Source organism: Mustela nigripes, chromosome 4 (assembly GCF_022355385.1).
Source record: "Mustela nigripes isolate SB6536 chromosome 4, MUSNIG.SB6536, whole genome shotgun sequence".
Taxonomy (NCBI): Eukaryota; Metazoa; Chordata; class Mammalia; order Carnivora; family Mustelidae; genus Mustela; species Mustela nigripes.
Genome location: NC_081560.1, coordinates 73,967,111 through 73,982,024, shown reverse-complemented (window position 1 = coordinate 73,982,024; position 14,914 = coordinate 73,967,111). Strand labels below are relative to the sequence as shown.

Here is a 14,914-nt window from a genome sequence, read left to right as displayed (position 1 = left end):
ATTACTTATAGCACACTTTCTTTTTGCTTCTCTGTCCATAGAGACTGAAGGAATTAAAGCAACGGGAATTTGCTCGAAACGTAGCTTCTAAGTCATGGAAAGATGAGAAGAAACAAGAAAAAGCACTTAAAAGGCTTCACCAGCTGGCCGAGTTACGACAACAGTCTGAATGGTAAGAGTTAGAGGTGTCCAGGATGGGATGGTTCAAAACTCCCTTCAATCATCAGGAAAATGTCCAAGATAAATTTGCTTGATTCACTGTTACAATGTGAACAAATTGTAATTAATCAAAAGATATATTTGGGGACAAATAGTTCTAGTAGTTAAAGGCTCATGAGTTAGTTCTTTCGGTATCTGACATTTTTCTTTCCCAATATTATTAATTTTATGTGCACTTTAAGGAAATGATCTAAGGATGATTCTAATGTAGTGGCCTTTATTGTCCAGTTGATTTAAATAGCTCTTTAGTAATTATTTTAAGTTTTATAATAATAATTTTTAAAAAACATAAAGGACAATGCATCTTTTGGGGAGGAAAGAAATCTTCATTTCCCTGTGTGTACATTTCCCTGTACACACCTGAACTTGGAATAAATAGCACCACCATTGTCCAGATGACAAAAGAAGATGTAATTAATGTGGTTGAAAGTACCACACCATGACATTTAAATTGATAATTATAACACACGTTATACTAATACATTCTTGTAGCTTAAAAATAGCTGTTTTGCAGAAGCTTGGAACTGCCGAATGTTTCAAAGTGAGGCAATTGTTACCTGGAACTCAATTAAATTTGCTGGTTGTGATTTGTGTTCCTATGAATCATAATGTTGAACACCTAATGTAGGTAATTAATGCAGTTGACAGCAGCCTAGTGAATTGTGAAATTTATAGCTCCGTGCCACAAGGTAAACTGCTGTTTTTGAAATGAAAAACAATATGTGAGAAATTTGGGAATGAATGACTCGAGTTATTGAGTACTATAAAATATTAGAGCTCAAATTTGATTCTAAGAAAATATTTATTTGAAGGATCAATTTATGAGTAAAAACACAGTATTCACCTTAAATATATTCTTATATTTGTACTGCTATCTTAGAATAATTTAATTAACTTATCAAAATCCATAAAAGATGATCATGAAAAAATTCAGTGAGAAATTTGGTTTAAAAAAAAATAACGGTTGAAAAAATATGTGTCCAGCAGTGAGGTTAGTATAAAAATGCATGTTCCGAGGTCCTCTATAATCCTAGAAACAGGACACACAATGGTACTGAGCTTTCTACCTGCCAACAATGAACAACATTTCTCTGTCCTTTATTCTCATAACAAAGGCTTCTAAGTAGGATGATGCAGATAACAAGAAAATTCTTCTATGATCCTATAGAGGAGGGAGGAGAATTTACTAGTAGTAAGAATATTCAAATCAGACTGATGGAAAAAATGATGGCAGAAAACTGGTAATGGAGCTTATGAAGGGCTGTCAACTTTGGCCATATCTGTGTAATTCAACACAGCCTGGTTCCTCAGCCAGCCTCGTTATCATATGGGGGTGGAGAGTCATTCTGTTTGTGAAATTCTACTATGTATACATTTAAGTAGAGTGCATATTGATATGGACATTGTTCCAAAATTCAAAAACTATAGGACCATTGACTCTGAAAAAAATGGAATTCCTTATATAAGAGCTGGATAATGTAGGACATTAGGATATTATATAACTTAAAGAAATTGTGTTGTATGGATATGGGAAAGCACACTTTTGCACAGAAGATAATTAAATTGTGCATGTATTTAGTTGCCAAGAGTTAGAATTTTGGGAGAGCTATTAGAATGGACAATCAGTTAATAAGAATGAAGGGGTACCTGTATAGTCATTTTTTTTTATTATAATTAAAAACAATTATGTAAAAAATATAGAAAGAAACTAGAGGAAGTTCTAGGAAAGGAAGTAAAATCATAAATAAGAATATGACTATAAAAATTAAACCATTAGTTATGTTAAAAGGCATAAACTTCTATTAAAATAATAGAATTGAAAAGCACAAAGATAGAAAAGTGGGGTTATTCCAAAGTAATAAAAATAAACCAGATTTAAGATAAGGGAATTTAAACTGTAGAAAGCAATGGGATAAAGAATTTAAAGCACATACCTTAGTGGGTAGAAAAGATTAATAATGAGGGTAAAATGCTAACACTTGTAAAAATATAATCATAAATGTAGATTGGATTATAAAGTGAGAACAAGAAGTAGGGACAAGAAGAACAAAATATAATACAAAAACAATAAGAGGACTAAAAATATTTAAAAGAATATAAAAGAAAGAAGCTTACACATTAGAGAGATAAACGGTAAAATAAAACAGCAATACAGCAAAGAACATTTAGGCTTACATAAATCAAAGCAAGAAAACACGCAGAAGTGCCACAATAATAAGCAAAAATATTATTAAGGGAAAAATAGCAGTAATATAAAAATAGTAAAATATCTGAGTCATGATGGAATCATGAGAGGTAGAATGATAATATTCATACACCAGACCTTTGAAATAATTTGTGCTACATGCTGATGTTATCAGACTAACTGACATTCCTAGAGAAGGTAACTTAGCAGACGTATGGCTGCAACTTAATCTAAAGTGTCTCTTGGGCCCGGAGGCAAAATCCAGAGCTGTGGCTCTCTCCGGTCCTCATCCTTCTAGCCCCAGACTGCAGGCACTTTAGAAGACCAATAACTGTGGTTAATCTCTGTGCTATCTAGTTCCCTTTGTGTTTGAAAGAAATATTTAACAAGCCATACGCTATCTCAGAGTGTTCCTTTCCTTCCTTTTTTGAAGTTTTTACTTAAATTCTAGTTAGTTAACATACTGTATATAGTATTGGTTTCAGGAGTAGAATTTAGCAACTTGCACGCAACACGCAGTACACATCACAACAGGTGCCCTATGTTAGGGTGTTCCTTTCCATTCCACATGCTGAATATGCCTAAACCCCCTCTCTAAAAAAGCATTTTAAAAATGATCCAAAAAAAGAAGATTAATGTGATGAGTAAGAAGAAAGTTTTCGTTATCAAACAGTTACTGGAAATTTTCAAAAATTTATTTTCCACCAGAGTCAAGGGAACACTGTAATTTGAAAGCTACAGCCATTAGTTTATGAAGAGGGAACAATCTGAAAGTATTAATTTAAAGAATGAATGGTGGCCGAAACTATTGTAATTTAAAATCCATATGGGCGTAGTAAGTGATAGATTGGATATTGTAAAAAATTAAACTGGTAAAATAGAAATTAAAAGCAAGAAGTTCTTTCTGAACAAGAGAAATACACTAAAGACACTAAAGTACTGAGATAAATAATAAGACCTAACAGATATATCAGGAGAGCCAGTATACTTGACATGTAAATTCCAGGATGAAAAGCTAAGCAGGGAAGAAGCAGTAATCAGAGAAATCAGAAGAAAATAAAACCGAACTGAAGAAGTTGAATTGAAAGTACCCAGTAGTACTAGCAAATATTAACCCAAAGATATCAGTCTGTAACTATGGTCTGGCAAAATGTGATATTGATATATATATATATATATATATATATATATATATACATACACATACATATATGTATAAGTATATATACACAGTAAAATAATAATAATAAATAATAAAAATAGATCCTCAATAGTAAATAATATATATATATCAATATATATAAATATAATTAAAATAATAATAATAAATAGTAATAAAAATAGACCCTCAATAGCAAATGTAATAAAAATACATTATAGATTGGAAATATAATAAATATATATACATAAGTGAAAAGGAAAATTGCAAAATCATACAACTGCCCCAGTGGATTCATTTCAAAAGTGAATAAAAGGAGGCTAAGTATTTTTCTGTAATATTAAACGTGTAAACATGAGGAAGCAAAGTATATGGAATTTGGTGGACAAAAGGAATGTTCTTCCAGACTTTTATACTAATTGGCCAAATAGTCATAACTGAAGGCAACAAGAAATAGTTTCTAAGAGAAAGGCTCAGAACACTTCTCCATTAGAATCAAAGCTACATATGGAAAAGATACCACTCGTTTTAGTATTGTATATTCAGGTAACAAATGACTGAATAAAAAATAAATAAATAAGAACCTAAAGTAGGAAAAGGCAAACAGACATACATCAAAGCCACGTCAAAGAAAAAAGATGTGATTTGTGTTGTCCTCCCCCCAGGAAGGCCTTGTTTGTAGTTTTAAGGCAGAACATTAAAGAGACAATTTTAACCTAAAGACTTTCATCTCTTATGCTACTGTTGTTTCCAGTTTTCTGACTAAATTACTAATTTAAACTCAGCGGAATGAATAATGTCTACAAAGCTGTTAAAAGATAAAACAGATACATGCATAAAATGTAGAAAATATTTAGATGAGGAAGATGCAAAAGAAAAGATTTCTAAGTAATTGAAGCTATGGAGAAGGCATGTAGACGTGGGTTACTTTATTATGCATTCGGTATAATTGGTCAGAATAGTGAGCAGTCATGGAGGAAGAACTAGCCACACTGTTTTAAAGGGAAGCAAACAGGAGGGATTTTAAAACTGAGCCAACAAAAAATTATAAACGAGTAGCCGTTACACGAAAAGGCAAAAGTCACTTTGGAAGTGACTTATCATATCGTACCCTTTCATTTCTTATTTAATGTGAAGTCACTGATGGAAAAACTCTTTGTGAAACAATGTTAAATCTATATTCCAAAAAACAAAAATCAAAACCCCATAGGTTCTGCAGAACATCTTATTGGGATGTCAATGTAGCACTTTATTTTCTTCTGCAGCACAAGCATAAGATAGTCACCTGCTATTGCTTCTTGCTAATTTCAAAAGAACACACTTAAGTGACGCATTTTAGAAACAGCCTCTATGAAACATGGGTGTTGTGAGTTGTATAAACACGGTGAAATAGTTATCTTTCGTAAAGAAAGTAACTCATGATAAAAATGTTAACAAATGTTCACATATAGATAAAATTTCAAATCTAATATTAACAAATGTTCACATATAGATAAAATTTCAAATCTAATGTTTTAGTCATGTAAAATATTTATTGTATTTGCAGTGTTTCTGGAAATGGACCAGCATACAAAGCTCCCAGGATAGCCATAGAAAAGAAACTCCAGCAAGGAATTTTCCCAGTTAAGAATGGCAGGAAGGTATCGTGCATGAAAAGCACTCTTCTCCTTAAAGGAAAGAATCTGCCCAGAAGCATTGCCGATAAACAGCGGTCTGCCATGCAAAACCGACACCAGTTGCAAACGGACAGACGTTATTTGTTCGGAAATCGGGTACCACAAACCTCTTTGGATCTCAGCAATGCAAACCACAGGACAGGAGTATCGTTTTCTTTTTCCAAAAAAGTGCATTTGAAATTAGAATCTTCAGCCTCTGTTTTCAGTGAGAACACAGAGGAAAGCCACGATTGTAACAAGTCACCCACCTACAAAGCAAAACAAACTGCGGAGAAATGCAAGTGCCGCAGGTTTGCAAATGAGAATACGCAGCTCGCTAAGGAAAAAGATATAAACATCACACCACGCCATCTGGAGAGTGTCTTACACAGTACCTTCTCCATAAGCTCTCAAATCCTGCAAGACAAAAATGACTCTATTGATGAAACGGTAGAAGATTCGATTGGCATTCATGCTTCATTCTCTAAATCTGATGTTCATCTTTCGGATGTGGGTTTGACTCCTTGCAGCAGAGGAAAAGAAACTAGAAGTACACTGAAGAACTCTTCAGAAAACTGCATTCATCACTCATGCCAAGCAAGAGCTTCCTCCGGCCCACCAAACATTTACAAGCCCAGTGATGCCAGGATATTTGAGTGTCTGGATGAGTTTCCATCGCTGGAGCCAAGTAAGCAAAACAGTACAGTGCATCTGAATCCTGACTCCGGAATGGAGATGAGAGAAGCATCTTTAGATGAAACAGAAGGAGTTAGCGAAAATGTACAGAGCCTTGTAAGAGACCCGTGTCCCCACGATACGAAGTCGAAACCATTGCCTTTTCTCCACGTACAAAGCAAGGATGGCCACACCACTCTCCAGTGGCCTACGGAACTTCTGCTCTTCACAAAAACAGAGCCCTGCATCTCTTATGGATGCAACCCCTTGTATTTTGATTTTAAGCTTTCTCGGAACGCCAAGAGTGACCATGATTCAGAGGACCTAAAAACAGAACTGATGAAGGAGCCCTCGGAAATGAAGACAATACAGAGCCAAGTCTCAGGTTTAACCGAAGACCAACAAAAATTGATCCAGGAAGATGATCGGTCTCCGAAACCAAAGATGATGATAGCTAATCCAGATTGGGAAAATTTCCAGAGAAAATATAATTTGAGCTGCAACAATTCTAAGCCAAATATGAATCAACATAATTTTAGCGCAAGTGATTTGGAAATGAAAAATCCTGAAGTGCCTGCTTACCTTGATATCTCTCTGAAGAACTGTGTGGAAAACAACAATAATAGTGATAAGGAACTTAAGGAACCTTCCAGGGTCCACTGGCAAAGCTGTCAAAGGGTCATCCTAAATGAAGCAAGTGAGGGCCTAGCTTTTTCTCCTTACATCTCAAGGACTAATAAACCAAAACTGATTCCTTGCAATCCTCATTCAGATTTTGAAGATGCAAATCAGTTCACCCGGAATTCTAGTTCTTACCCAGTGAGGGGTCACGGTGGTCACGAGAAGGACTTCAGTGTAATTTTGAATAGTAACCACACGGGCATGACCCACAGGACTTCCGGATGTAGAAACCAAACTTGCAGGAGAGATTCCCCAAACCTGTCTCTGACTAGGCTTTCTAGCCCTTCAGACACGTGCCCCGGTGGCATATCCAGCCTGAGAAGTGGTTGTTCAAGTCCTAAGTCTAGGGGGAATGGCCAAGGTAATTTGCTCTTCTTTTGCAAAAGGGAACACAACTCCTCTGAAAGGCGCAAAAGGAGACACCAAAAACACAGCTGCCTCTGTCCATCTGAGGAGATGGTCAAGGGCACCTGCCTGCCATCTGAAATACAGAGAGATCGGAATTGCAGATCGTGGGAATCGGCTAAGAATGAAAAATATTCCACACATAGATACGGTCGCTGTAGACAAAGACCTAAACCGGGCAAAAATCAGCAGCAGTTTTCAGGGACCAAATCCAGGAGAATCCCCCACTGTGATTCTAGCTCACAGCTGTCCTGTCTTGGGAACAGTGAAAAGCCACCACATTGCCAGGGACCTCGGCACGGCAGATGGGGCTCTCACTCAGGAGAGAGTGTTTATTGCTTAAATAAAAGCAAGAGAAATCAAGAGTCTTCAGACAGCCCTCATATTTGTGACCTGGGAAAAGTAAATTCCATGCAGTGTCACTCTGGGAACATCAGCTGCCTTCTAAGAAACTGTTCCAGCAGCTCTTCGGAAACCACAGAGTTAAAAGAAGGAGAGAGGACCCCCCTGACAGCCAAAAGTCTTTTAGAAAGAGTGCAAGCCAAGCGATGTCAGGAACAATCAACTAATTTTGAGGTCTCTTCAAAGAATCACAAAAATGAATCAGAGACTCATTCACAAATTCAATGCAGAATTCAATTCACACCACTGGGCTGTCACCCACCAGCATTGCCTTTGTCTGAAAAAACACAGAATGCAAGGAAAAAAACGAATGATCAAGGCAGTGCGATTCAAAGGACTCTAGAGAAAGACCAAGTCAGAAGTTCACCGACAAATAATGTCGCTGTTTTAGGAGATCCTGATTGTAATAACCATCTTTCTAAAGGTCTAATTCATGTGGTAGCAGATTCTCAGTCACCAAACATGAAAAAGAACCCAACAACAAAAGAACAAGTAAAACCTTTAATTGGTGAAGTCCAACATTTTGTTCAGCGCCGTGACCCAGTACCAAATGATTTCCCTGGTGCTTTTCCATCTAACAGATATACTGGTGTTACAGTTTCAACAGAGACCAAAGAGGACCAGATTAAACTAGGCTTGGAGGATGTGAGCCTGCCTATGAATCATGGAGAGGGAAATATAAACCCTTACTGTGACAGAACTATGCAGAAGCATGACAAAGTAGAAGATGAATCAGAAGTGTGCCATAAATCCAGCTCGCCCCCTTTAATTCAACAGCCAATCACATTTTCTCCGGAAGAAATAGATAAATACAAGCTCCTCCAACTACAAGCCCAGCAGCACATGCAGAAACAGCTCCTATCGAAGCATCTTCGAGTTCTGCCTGCTTCCGGGCCGGCTGCCTTCTCCCCGGCCTCGGCCGTCCAGACGGTCCCGGTTCACCAGCACGCCTCCATCACCACCATCCACCACACGTTCCTGCAGCATTTTGCTGTTTCTGCTTCCTTAAATTCCCATGGCGGCCCCCTCCCCATAGCTCATCTGCATCCTCTTTCCCAGCCACATTTCACTCCGTTCGCATTTTCGCCTCTGACTCCCACGATCATCCCAGCACACCCCACTTTCTTAGCGGGCCACCCCCTACATGTGGTCACCGCTGCTCCCTTCCATCCGCCCCACATCACACTTCAGCCCCTGCCCTCGGCCGCTTTGATCCCCACGTTGTTCGGCCCTCATTTAAACCCCGCCACTGCTTCCATCATCCACTTGAACCCTTTAATCCAACCGGTGTTTCAAGGTCAAGATCTTTGCCATCATTCTTGCTCCAGTCAGATGCAACCGTTAAACGGAGTGAAAGAGGCCTTAAATGTATCAGCGCACTTGAACTAACAGGTGTCCAAGCCCCTCTTGCGGATAAATAAAACACATTGTCGCTACCTACAGAAATGGTATATTTAAAGTGATCTATCTATCTGATTATTATTAAGATGTTAAATATTGGTGCCAATTCAAAATGTGACCAGTATACAAATCTGAACTGAATTGCCAATATCAAAACAGGAGCATTTTAAGAATTTATTTTAACTTGAATAAATAACAGAGCAAATTTAAAGTAACTCTGTGGAAGGGTAGAGGGAAATGTGTTAAAGGTATGTTTGGATGAATTCTCACATAATATTATAAAATGATAACAAAACATTCAGGCAGGTCATTGATATTACAAAGAAAATAAACTGGAACATAATATTGTATGCTCTAGGTGTTTACTGCGCGAGTGAATGAATGGATCACACGTTTGGTTTTATGCATCAGGTAATAATAGAAGGTCAGTGAATTAAACTGTTTATCAAAAATAATTCCTATGGTCAACTACTGACCAAGCTTTCAATCAATACAATCTGTTTCAATTAAAATAATTTATATTTTCATAGGAAATAAGAGATGGCAAGAAATTTTCTGATTAATTCAAGTTGAAAATTACTCTTCAGTGAAAAACAATCTTTACACAGATTGTATCATTGAGTTTCTGTGAAAAGTTGGGTTATCATCGTTTCACATACATCTGTGTTAAGAGAATTTTGTAACTGTAAGAATCATCAACATCTAAAATTAAGAATGTTTAATTTTTGTATAAGAAAACATATATAAGCTATCACTAGTATTTGATAATGCAAAATAAAAAATAAAATACACTCAATACCATTTTGAATATATTGCTTAATCTTTCAAACATTACAGGGATTAAAATATTAAGTTTTCTTTATTCTTCTACCTAACAAATCTTACTGTGTTCACCCAAAATTATGTATAAGTAGAGAGATGAACATTTGGAAGTGTCAGAATTTTTACATGATCTTTATCGAGAAAGTCTTATAAGTTACTTTGTGTATTTTACTCAATTATAGTAGATATCAGGAAAACACAGTGAATGGTGCTGAATAAAATCACCATTCGCATAGTTTTGCAAGTGATCTTAAATATTTATTCAAAATGTTTCCTAGTCCACAGAATCACATTTGTTACATCAGTATTCTGAATGGCTCTCCAGTTAGAGTTATTATTTTATATTCATAAAATGAAACAAAAATTGGTATGACTGCACATTTCCTATAATACAAGTTTCAGAGAAAATCAACTAAACAGAAATGGAGTGATCGGCCCTCTACTGCATGTAGGATGATGGCAGTGTTTCTGTTACATGAGATGGGTGTCTTCTTCAGTCTTGTTTCATAGGGAAGACAGCCATCTTCACTGAAATTCTCCAGTGCATCAGGCAGAGTCTGGCTAAACATCTGTTCTGTTATTTCACTTAATTTTCACAAATGTATTTTGAGATGAATGTTATCATTCCTCTGTACGGATGAGGAAAATGAAGTTGAAAGCACAAATTCTTAGTAAATGATAGGAAAAGATATCTTTGATCCTGGGGGGGGGGGGGAGAGGGAGAGAGACAGATAGGCAGAGATAGAAAAAGAAGATAACGTGATTTTGAAATTGTAATGTAAAGAATTTATGTAGCTTCCTAGATATCATCAGAAAGTTGCAGGATGGGGATTTTGACTGAGATATGGCAGTAGGAATGTCTAACTTACCGGAAAAGAATTGAAAAAATAAAGGAAAGGCATCAAATAGCAAAAGAAGCCCTCTGTATTTGCATGGAACTTCATAAAAATCATTATAAAAGAACATTAAGAAACATTGGATGAATGTAATGGAAGTAAAATAAATAGAATACTTATTTAAAAAAATAAACAATAATTGGACCAGCAGATTAAAAAATAATAATGTGGATGACAATTTCTTAAAACAGATTATAAAGTTGACATAGCCAAGACAGAGTGATTATGGAAACACACTAAAAGTCTTATTAGGAAAAAGAAAGTACCTGATTAATTTTTGTAATTGTCTTTGTGACAATTTCATCTCTCCAAAGGTTAGACCAGAAAATCTCTATTGAGCACTTCATTTTGACTAACAAGGACAGATTGATATGAGTTGATGGCATGGAAATGACTGTCTTGTATTATCAGTGATGACAATGTTCTCCAGCGATGCTATCTTGGGCTTTGGGAAAGAGACTTCACCATTTAAATAAGAGATAACTTATACCACAGAGTGAGAAATTATAAGTTGTGACATCACATGTGGAAATCTACAATTAGGAAATATTCCAATAAGGAGAAAAACAGTCCTTTAAACATTCCAATATAAACTGAATGGGGGAAACATTAGAATAATTTTTAAAGTGCCGTACATCCATGAGTCAAAATGAACAGAGATTAGGTTAAGGTCTTTTTAATATCTCATTTGTGGGAAATACCAAAAGAAGTTAATATTTTGCTTCTGCTTGCTGCTTGCTGCTGGGGAAGATAATCTAGTAGGATCTTTTCCACCATTAGAATGACTGGCTTTTACTGAGAGATGAGAAGCTACTGGAGAATTTTGTCACAGGGGAGACATGATTGCTTCATCTTGGATTTTTACCAGGGTCATTCGGCTATTGCACTGTAAATAATCTCCAGGAGAGTCGAGGTGGGGATGGGGAGGCTGATTAGTAGATTGGACGCAGACAAGAGAACAAAGTAATGTGCTCAGCCACAGTCTGGTGGGAATGTTGAGAAGTGCTGAGATTCTAGATTTATTATGACACTAGACCTGGGAAAGTGTGCTTCATATTGAGTATAGGGTGTAAGACAAAGAGAGGAATTAGAAATGACATAATTGTCTTTGCACCAGGATGGATTTACTGTGGATGGAAGTGGGGGGGGGGCACTGTGGGAGGGGTAGGGTAGGAGAGGGTCAGTTTAAATACTCTGTTGGAGATTCCTAAAATTACAGAAGTGGAGATATGAGTTGGTAGTTGGAAATATGGGTGTGAAGTTTGAGTAGAGGTGTGAAAATGAAATACACTTTTGGGAATCATCCACATATAGTAAGTATACAGAAGCCATTGGCTTGCATACTATCATCAGGGGTAGGTAGGGTAGATGAAGTTTTCCAGACTGAGCCCCTTAGAATTTACATCTAAGAAGGGATGTGAAGAAAGAACTAAGAAATGAGGACATGATAAAATTTCAAGTGATGTTGGAAAAAATCAGGACACATGGTGAAACTTCAAGTTACATAGGAAAATGTCAGGACTACATAAGGCAAATTACAAAAATGATTCAAAGAAGCAAGGATAATCGATTTTGTCACATGTTGCTGACTTAAGAAGAGGACAGAAAATTAAGGATCCCTTCAATTATGTAGTTCTCCCCTGTTGCCTTGACTGGAGACATTGTAGTGCAATGGTTGGGGCAAAAAATAGTAAAATACATGGGAAGTTTCACACAGAGACATTTTCTGATTCTTAAAACTATCCTTACGGATAATAGCACTGTGTGATAAATGTGTTCTACAGTTAAACAACTATATCCAGAGAGTAGTAAAACTTAGATTGATTCCAAACTGGAGAGAGGGTTGTACGGATTGATTATAAGGCTTTGTATTTATACTCTGTCATATAAACTTTCATAAAACATGGACAAAATCATGGAACAATATGCACCAAAGAGGAGGAAAACACAAACCCAAGAGGACTAGCAAATGTAGTGAATGGCAAAATACAATGTGAAAACATTTTACAAACATAAAATAGGGCAAAATTTGAAAGGTTCAATTTAGCCTGAATAGATGTTAGATCCTACATTTATTTTCAATTTAAAAAATCTTATATACATAGAGCCTAATTCCAATTCATCAATAATATGAAGGGCATAGTAGATTATAAATGCCATATAACCCAATGATGTGGAAACTCTGGTGAAAAAGTTCTGAGGCATTAGGTTGCATTAAAGGAATTATACAGAATTGGAAAAGGGGTTCTTTTAGCACTTGGGGAAAAAATACACCACTTGTGGAAAACTCAGTGTTGTTCTGGGCCACAATTTAAGAGAGCTATTGGTAAACTGAACTGTGTCCATAAATGGCAGTTTTGACTAATTAGAACACCAAATCAATGTTAAGTTTTTAGATTCACAAATAACATGACTTTTGTGAATAAACAAAAATTAACTGACATAAATCCATTTTCATATATTTCAGGGGGGTGTTGGGTTACTTGGCTTATTTTATTACTTCAACATATCTCAGACCATTTGACAGGCAATATTTACTGGACTTTTCCAGGAGGAGGATAGACTATATTGAATTTCCAAAAATAATAATGTCAGAGACATTTTTTACCCCCTGTGGACCATCTCATGGAACTAATGTTCTATAGAACAGAACCTGGTAGATGCCATGTGAAAAACAAAGACTAATATGTATTTTCCAAGGAAAAGAACACTTGGTGAGGGAAGAAAATGAGAATTAACCTTCTTAATTTTAGAGATCCGGATAGCAGCATGGAGCTGTGTTTATGGAAAATCATCTCTATTCTCTTTAGGGTGGAGAAGGTACACACTACAAATAGGTAGTTTTTGATTCAACATGAAGAAAATCTTGACAAATTATTTGTATAAAGTTGTAAAATTTCCATCACTGAAATATTCAAGAACGTTTGCGAATTTGGTTGAGTAAAATGCTTAAGGATTTTTGGAATAGGATTACTAGAATTTTGCTTGTGAACAATGACCTATTCAATTATCCTCTAGGATAATTTCCAAATTTCAGGTGGCTGATTTATAGTGCTTAGTTTAGGACTATTTTTTTTTTCTTCTGATAATACTCAAAATGCCTTTGCTGCTATGGAGAATATTCTGAGCCAGACTCTTACTTTCTTACAATTAGTGAGCATGGGCCTGAACGATTTATTTTTTACTTAAGTGAAACACACTCTAGAAGAAAATGAAATAGAATTCTAAATATACATTAAATTCTACAATGGATCCTTTTTTTAAAAAAAGTGTCACTGTGATGGATGATATTTTCAGTATTATTTCCTTTCATTTACACAATTATTTGGCAGTTGATTTTCAGCATTCAATGGCTGTTATGGCCATAGTCTGATATTTATGGAGCAATTCCCTTTATGGGATTATTTTTCCACCCTTGACTCGTTGAAGTACTTTTTGGTATCTGTCTTAAATGATAAATGCTTAATTAAAAACTGAAAATGTTTTAAAAGAGTCTGTGAGATCTTTACACACACATGTATAGACACATATGCGCATGCACACTATGTATTTTTCTGAGACACTAAGAACCAGTCCACCAATAGATAGCCTTCCTGAATGCGGGGTATGGGTAAACAAAACAAATCTTTGTACAAAGAACAGGAAATTCAGGGAAGTTCATGTTCTTAATTCCCTACCAAATTCAGCAAGCAAGAAGACAGTGGGATTCTCTATGAGTTCGTATGTTTTTTTTTAATATTTATAATACATATGTTCTATGTATGTTTATATATGTTATGTTACAAAACATAAGAAATGATTAGAATATAGGAAGTCATTTGGAAAGTTCCCAGTCCCCAAGGTTGTTCTTTTTTTCCTTAGACAGACATTTCTCAGAGAGATCCCCTAAACTTTTGATTTCATTTATAGAACATGGATTTAACAGTTTATATTTTCGCTCAGTTTCTGCCGGGATTTAGAATCTCCCCATTCTCTCTGAATAGAAATATCTTCAAAGAAATTAATCCTATAAAGCTTTTGCATCGAATGGAATATTTAATCAATGAAAGTACTCGGAATCGCATTGCTGGATTGGGCTATTTATTTCATTAATGCACAAAGTTGCTGTTTACCTGCACGGTTTCCAGTGAAGGCAGCAACGTGCCTTCTAACCTTGACCATAATACTTTTAAATGATCCAAAGACATCATGCTTTTCAAGCATTTGGAACACTAATGGGAGATCTGAATATGGTCCAGCCTTTCGGGGACTGCTTGTTCTCCCAGTGTTTTAGATACATACGAGGGAAACATTCACATGCCCTCCAGGCTGTGTGGGGAGTTCGCTGACTCCTTGTTAGTGAAATAACATCGCTGGTCATCTTGAACAAGTAGCACATCTTTCAATTTTCCCTAAAAATTTCCCCACAAGTTTT

At 36.0% G+C, this 14,914-nt stretch overlaps 1 protein-coding gene across 1 annotated transcript in view; it reads left to right on the top strand.

The window, feature by feature from the left end:
• ZNF804B (zinc finger protein 804B) overlaps positions 1-8,770 on the top strand; it is a 512,984-nt gene extending 504,214 nt beyond the window's left edge. Inside the window, exons 3-4 of the mRNA XM_059395757.1 lie at positions 42-172; positions 5,110-8,770. Of these exons, the coding sequence (XP_059251740.1) occupies positions 42-172; positions 5,110-8,770 (3,792 nt within the window). The remainder of the gene's footprint in view (positions 1-41; positions 173-5,109) is intronic.
• The last annotated feature ends 6,144 nt before the right edge of the window (positions 8,771-14,914 follow it).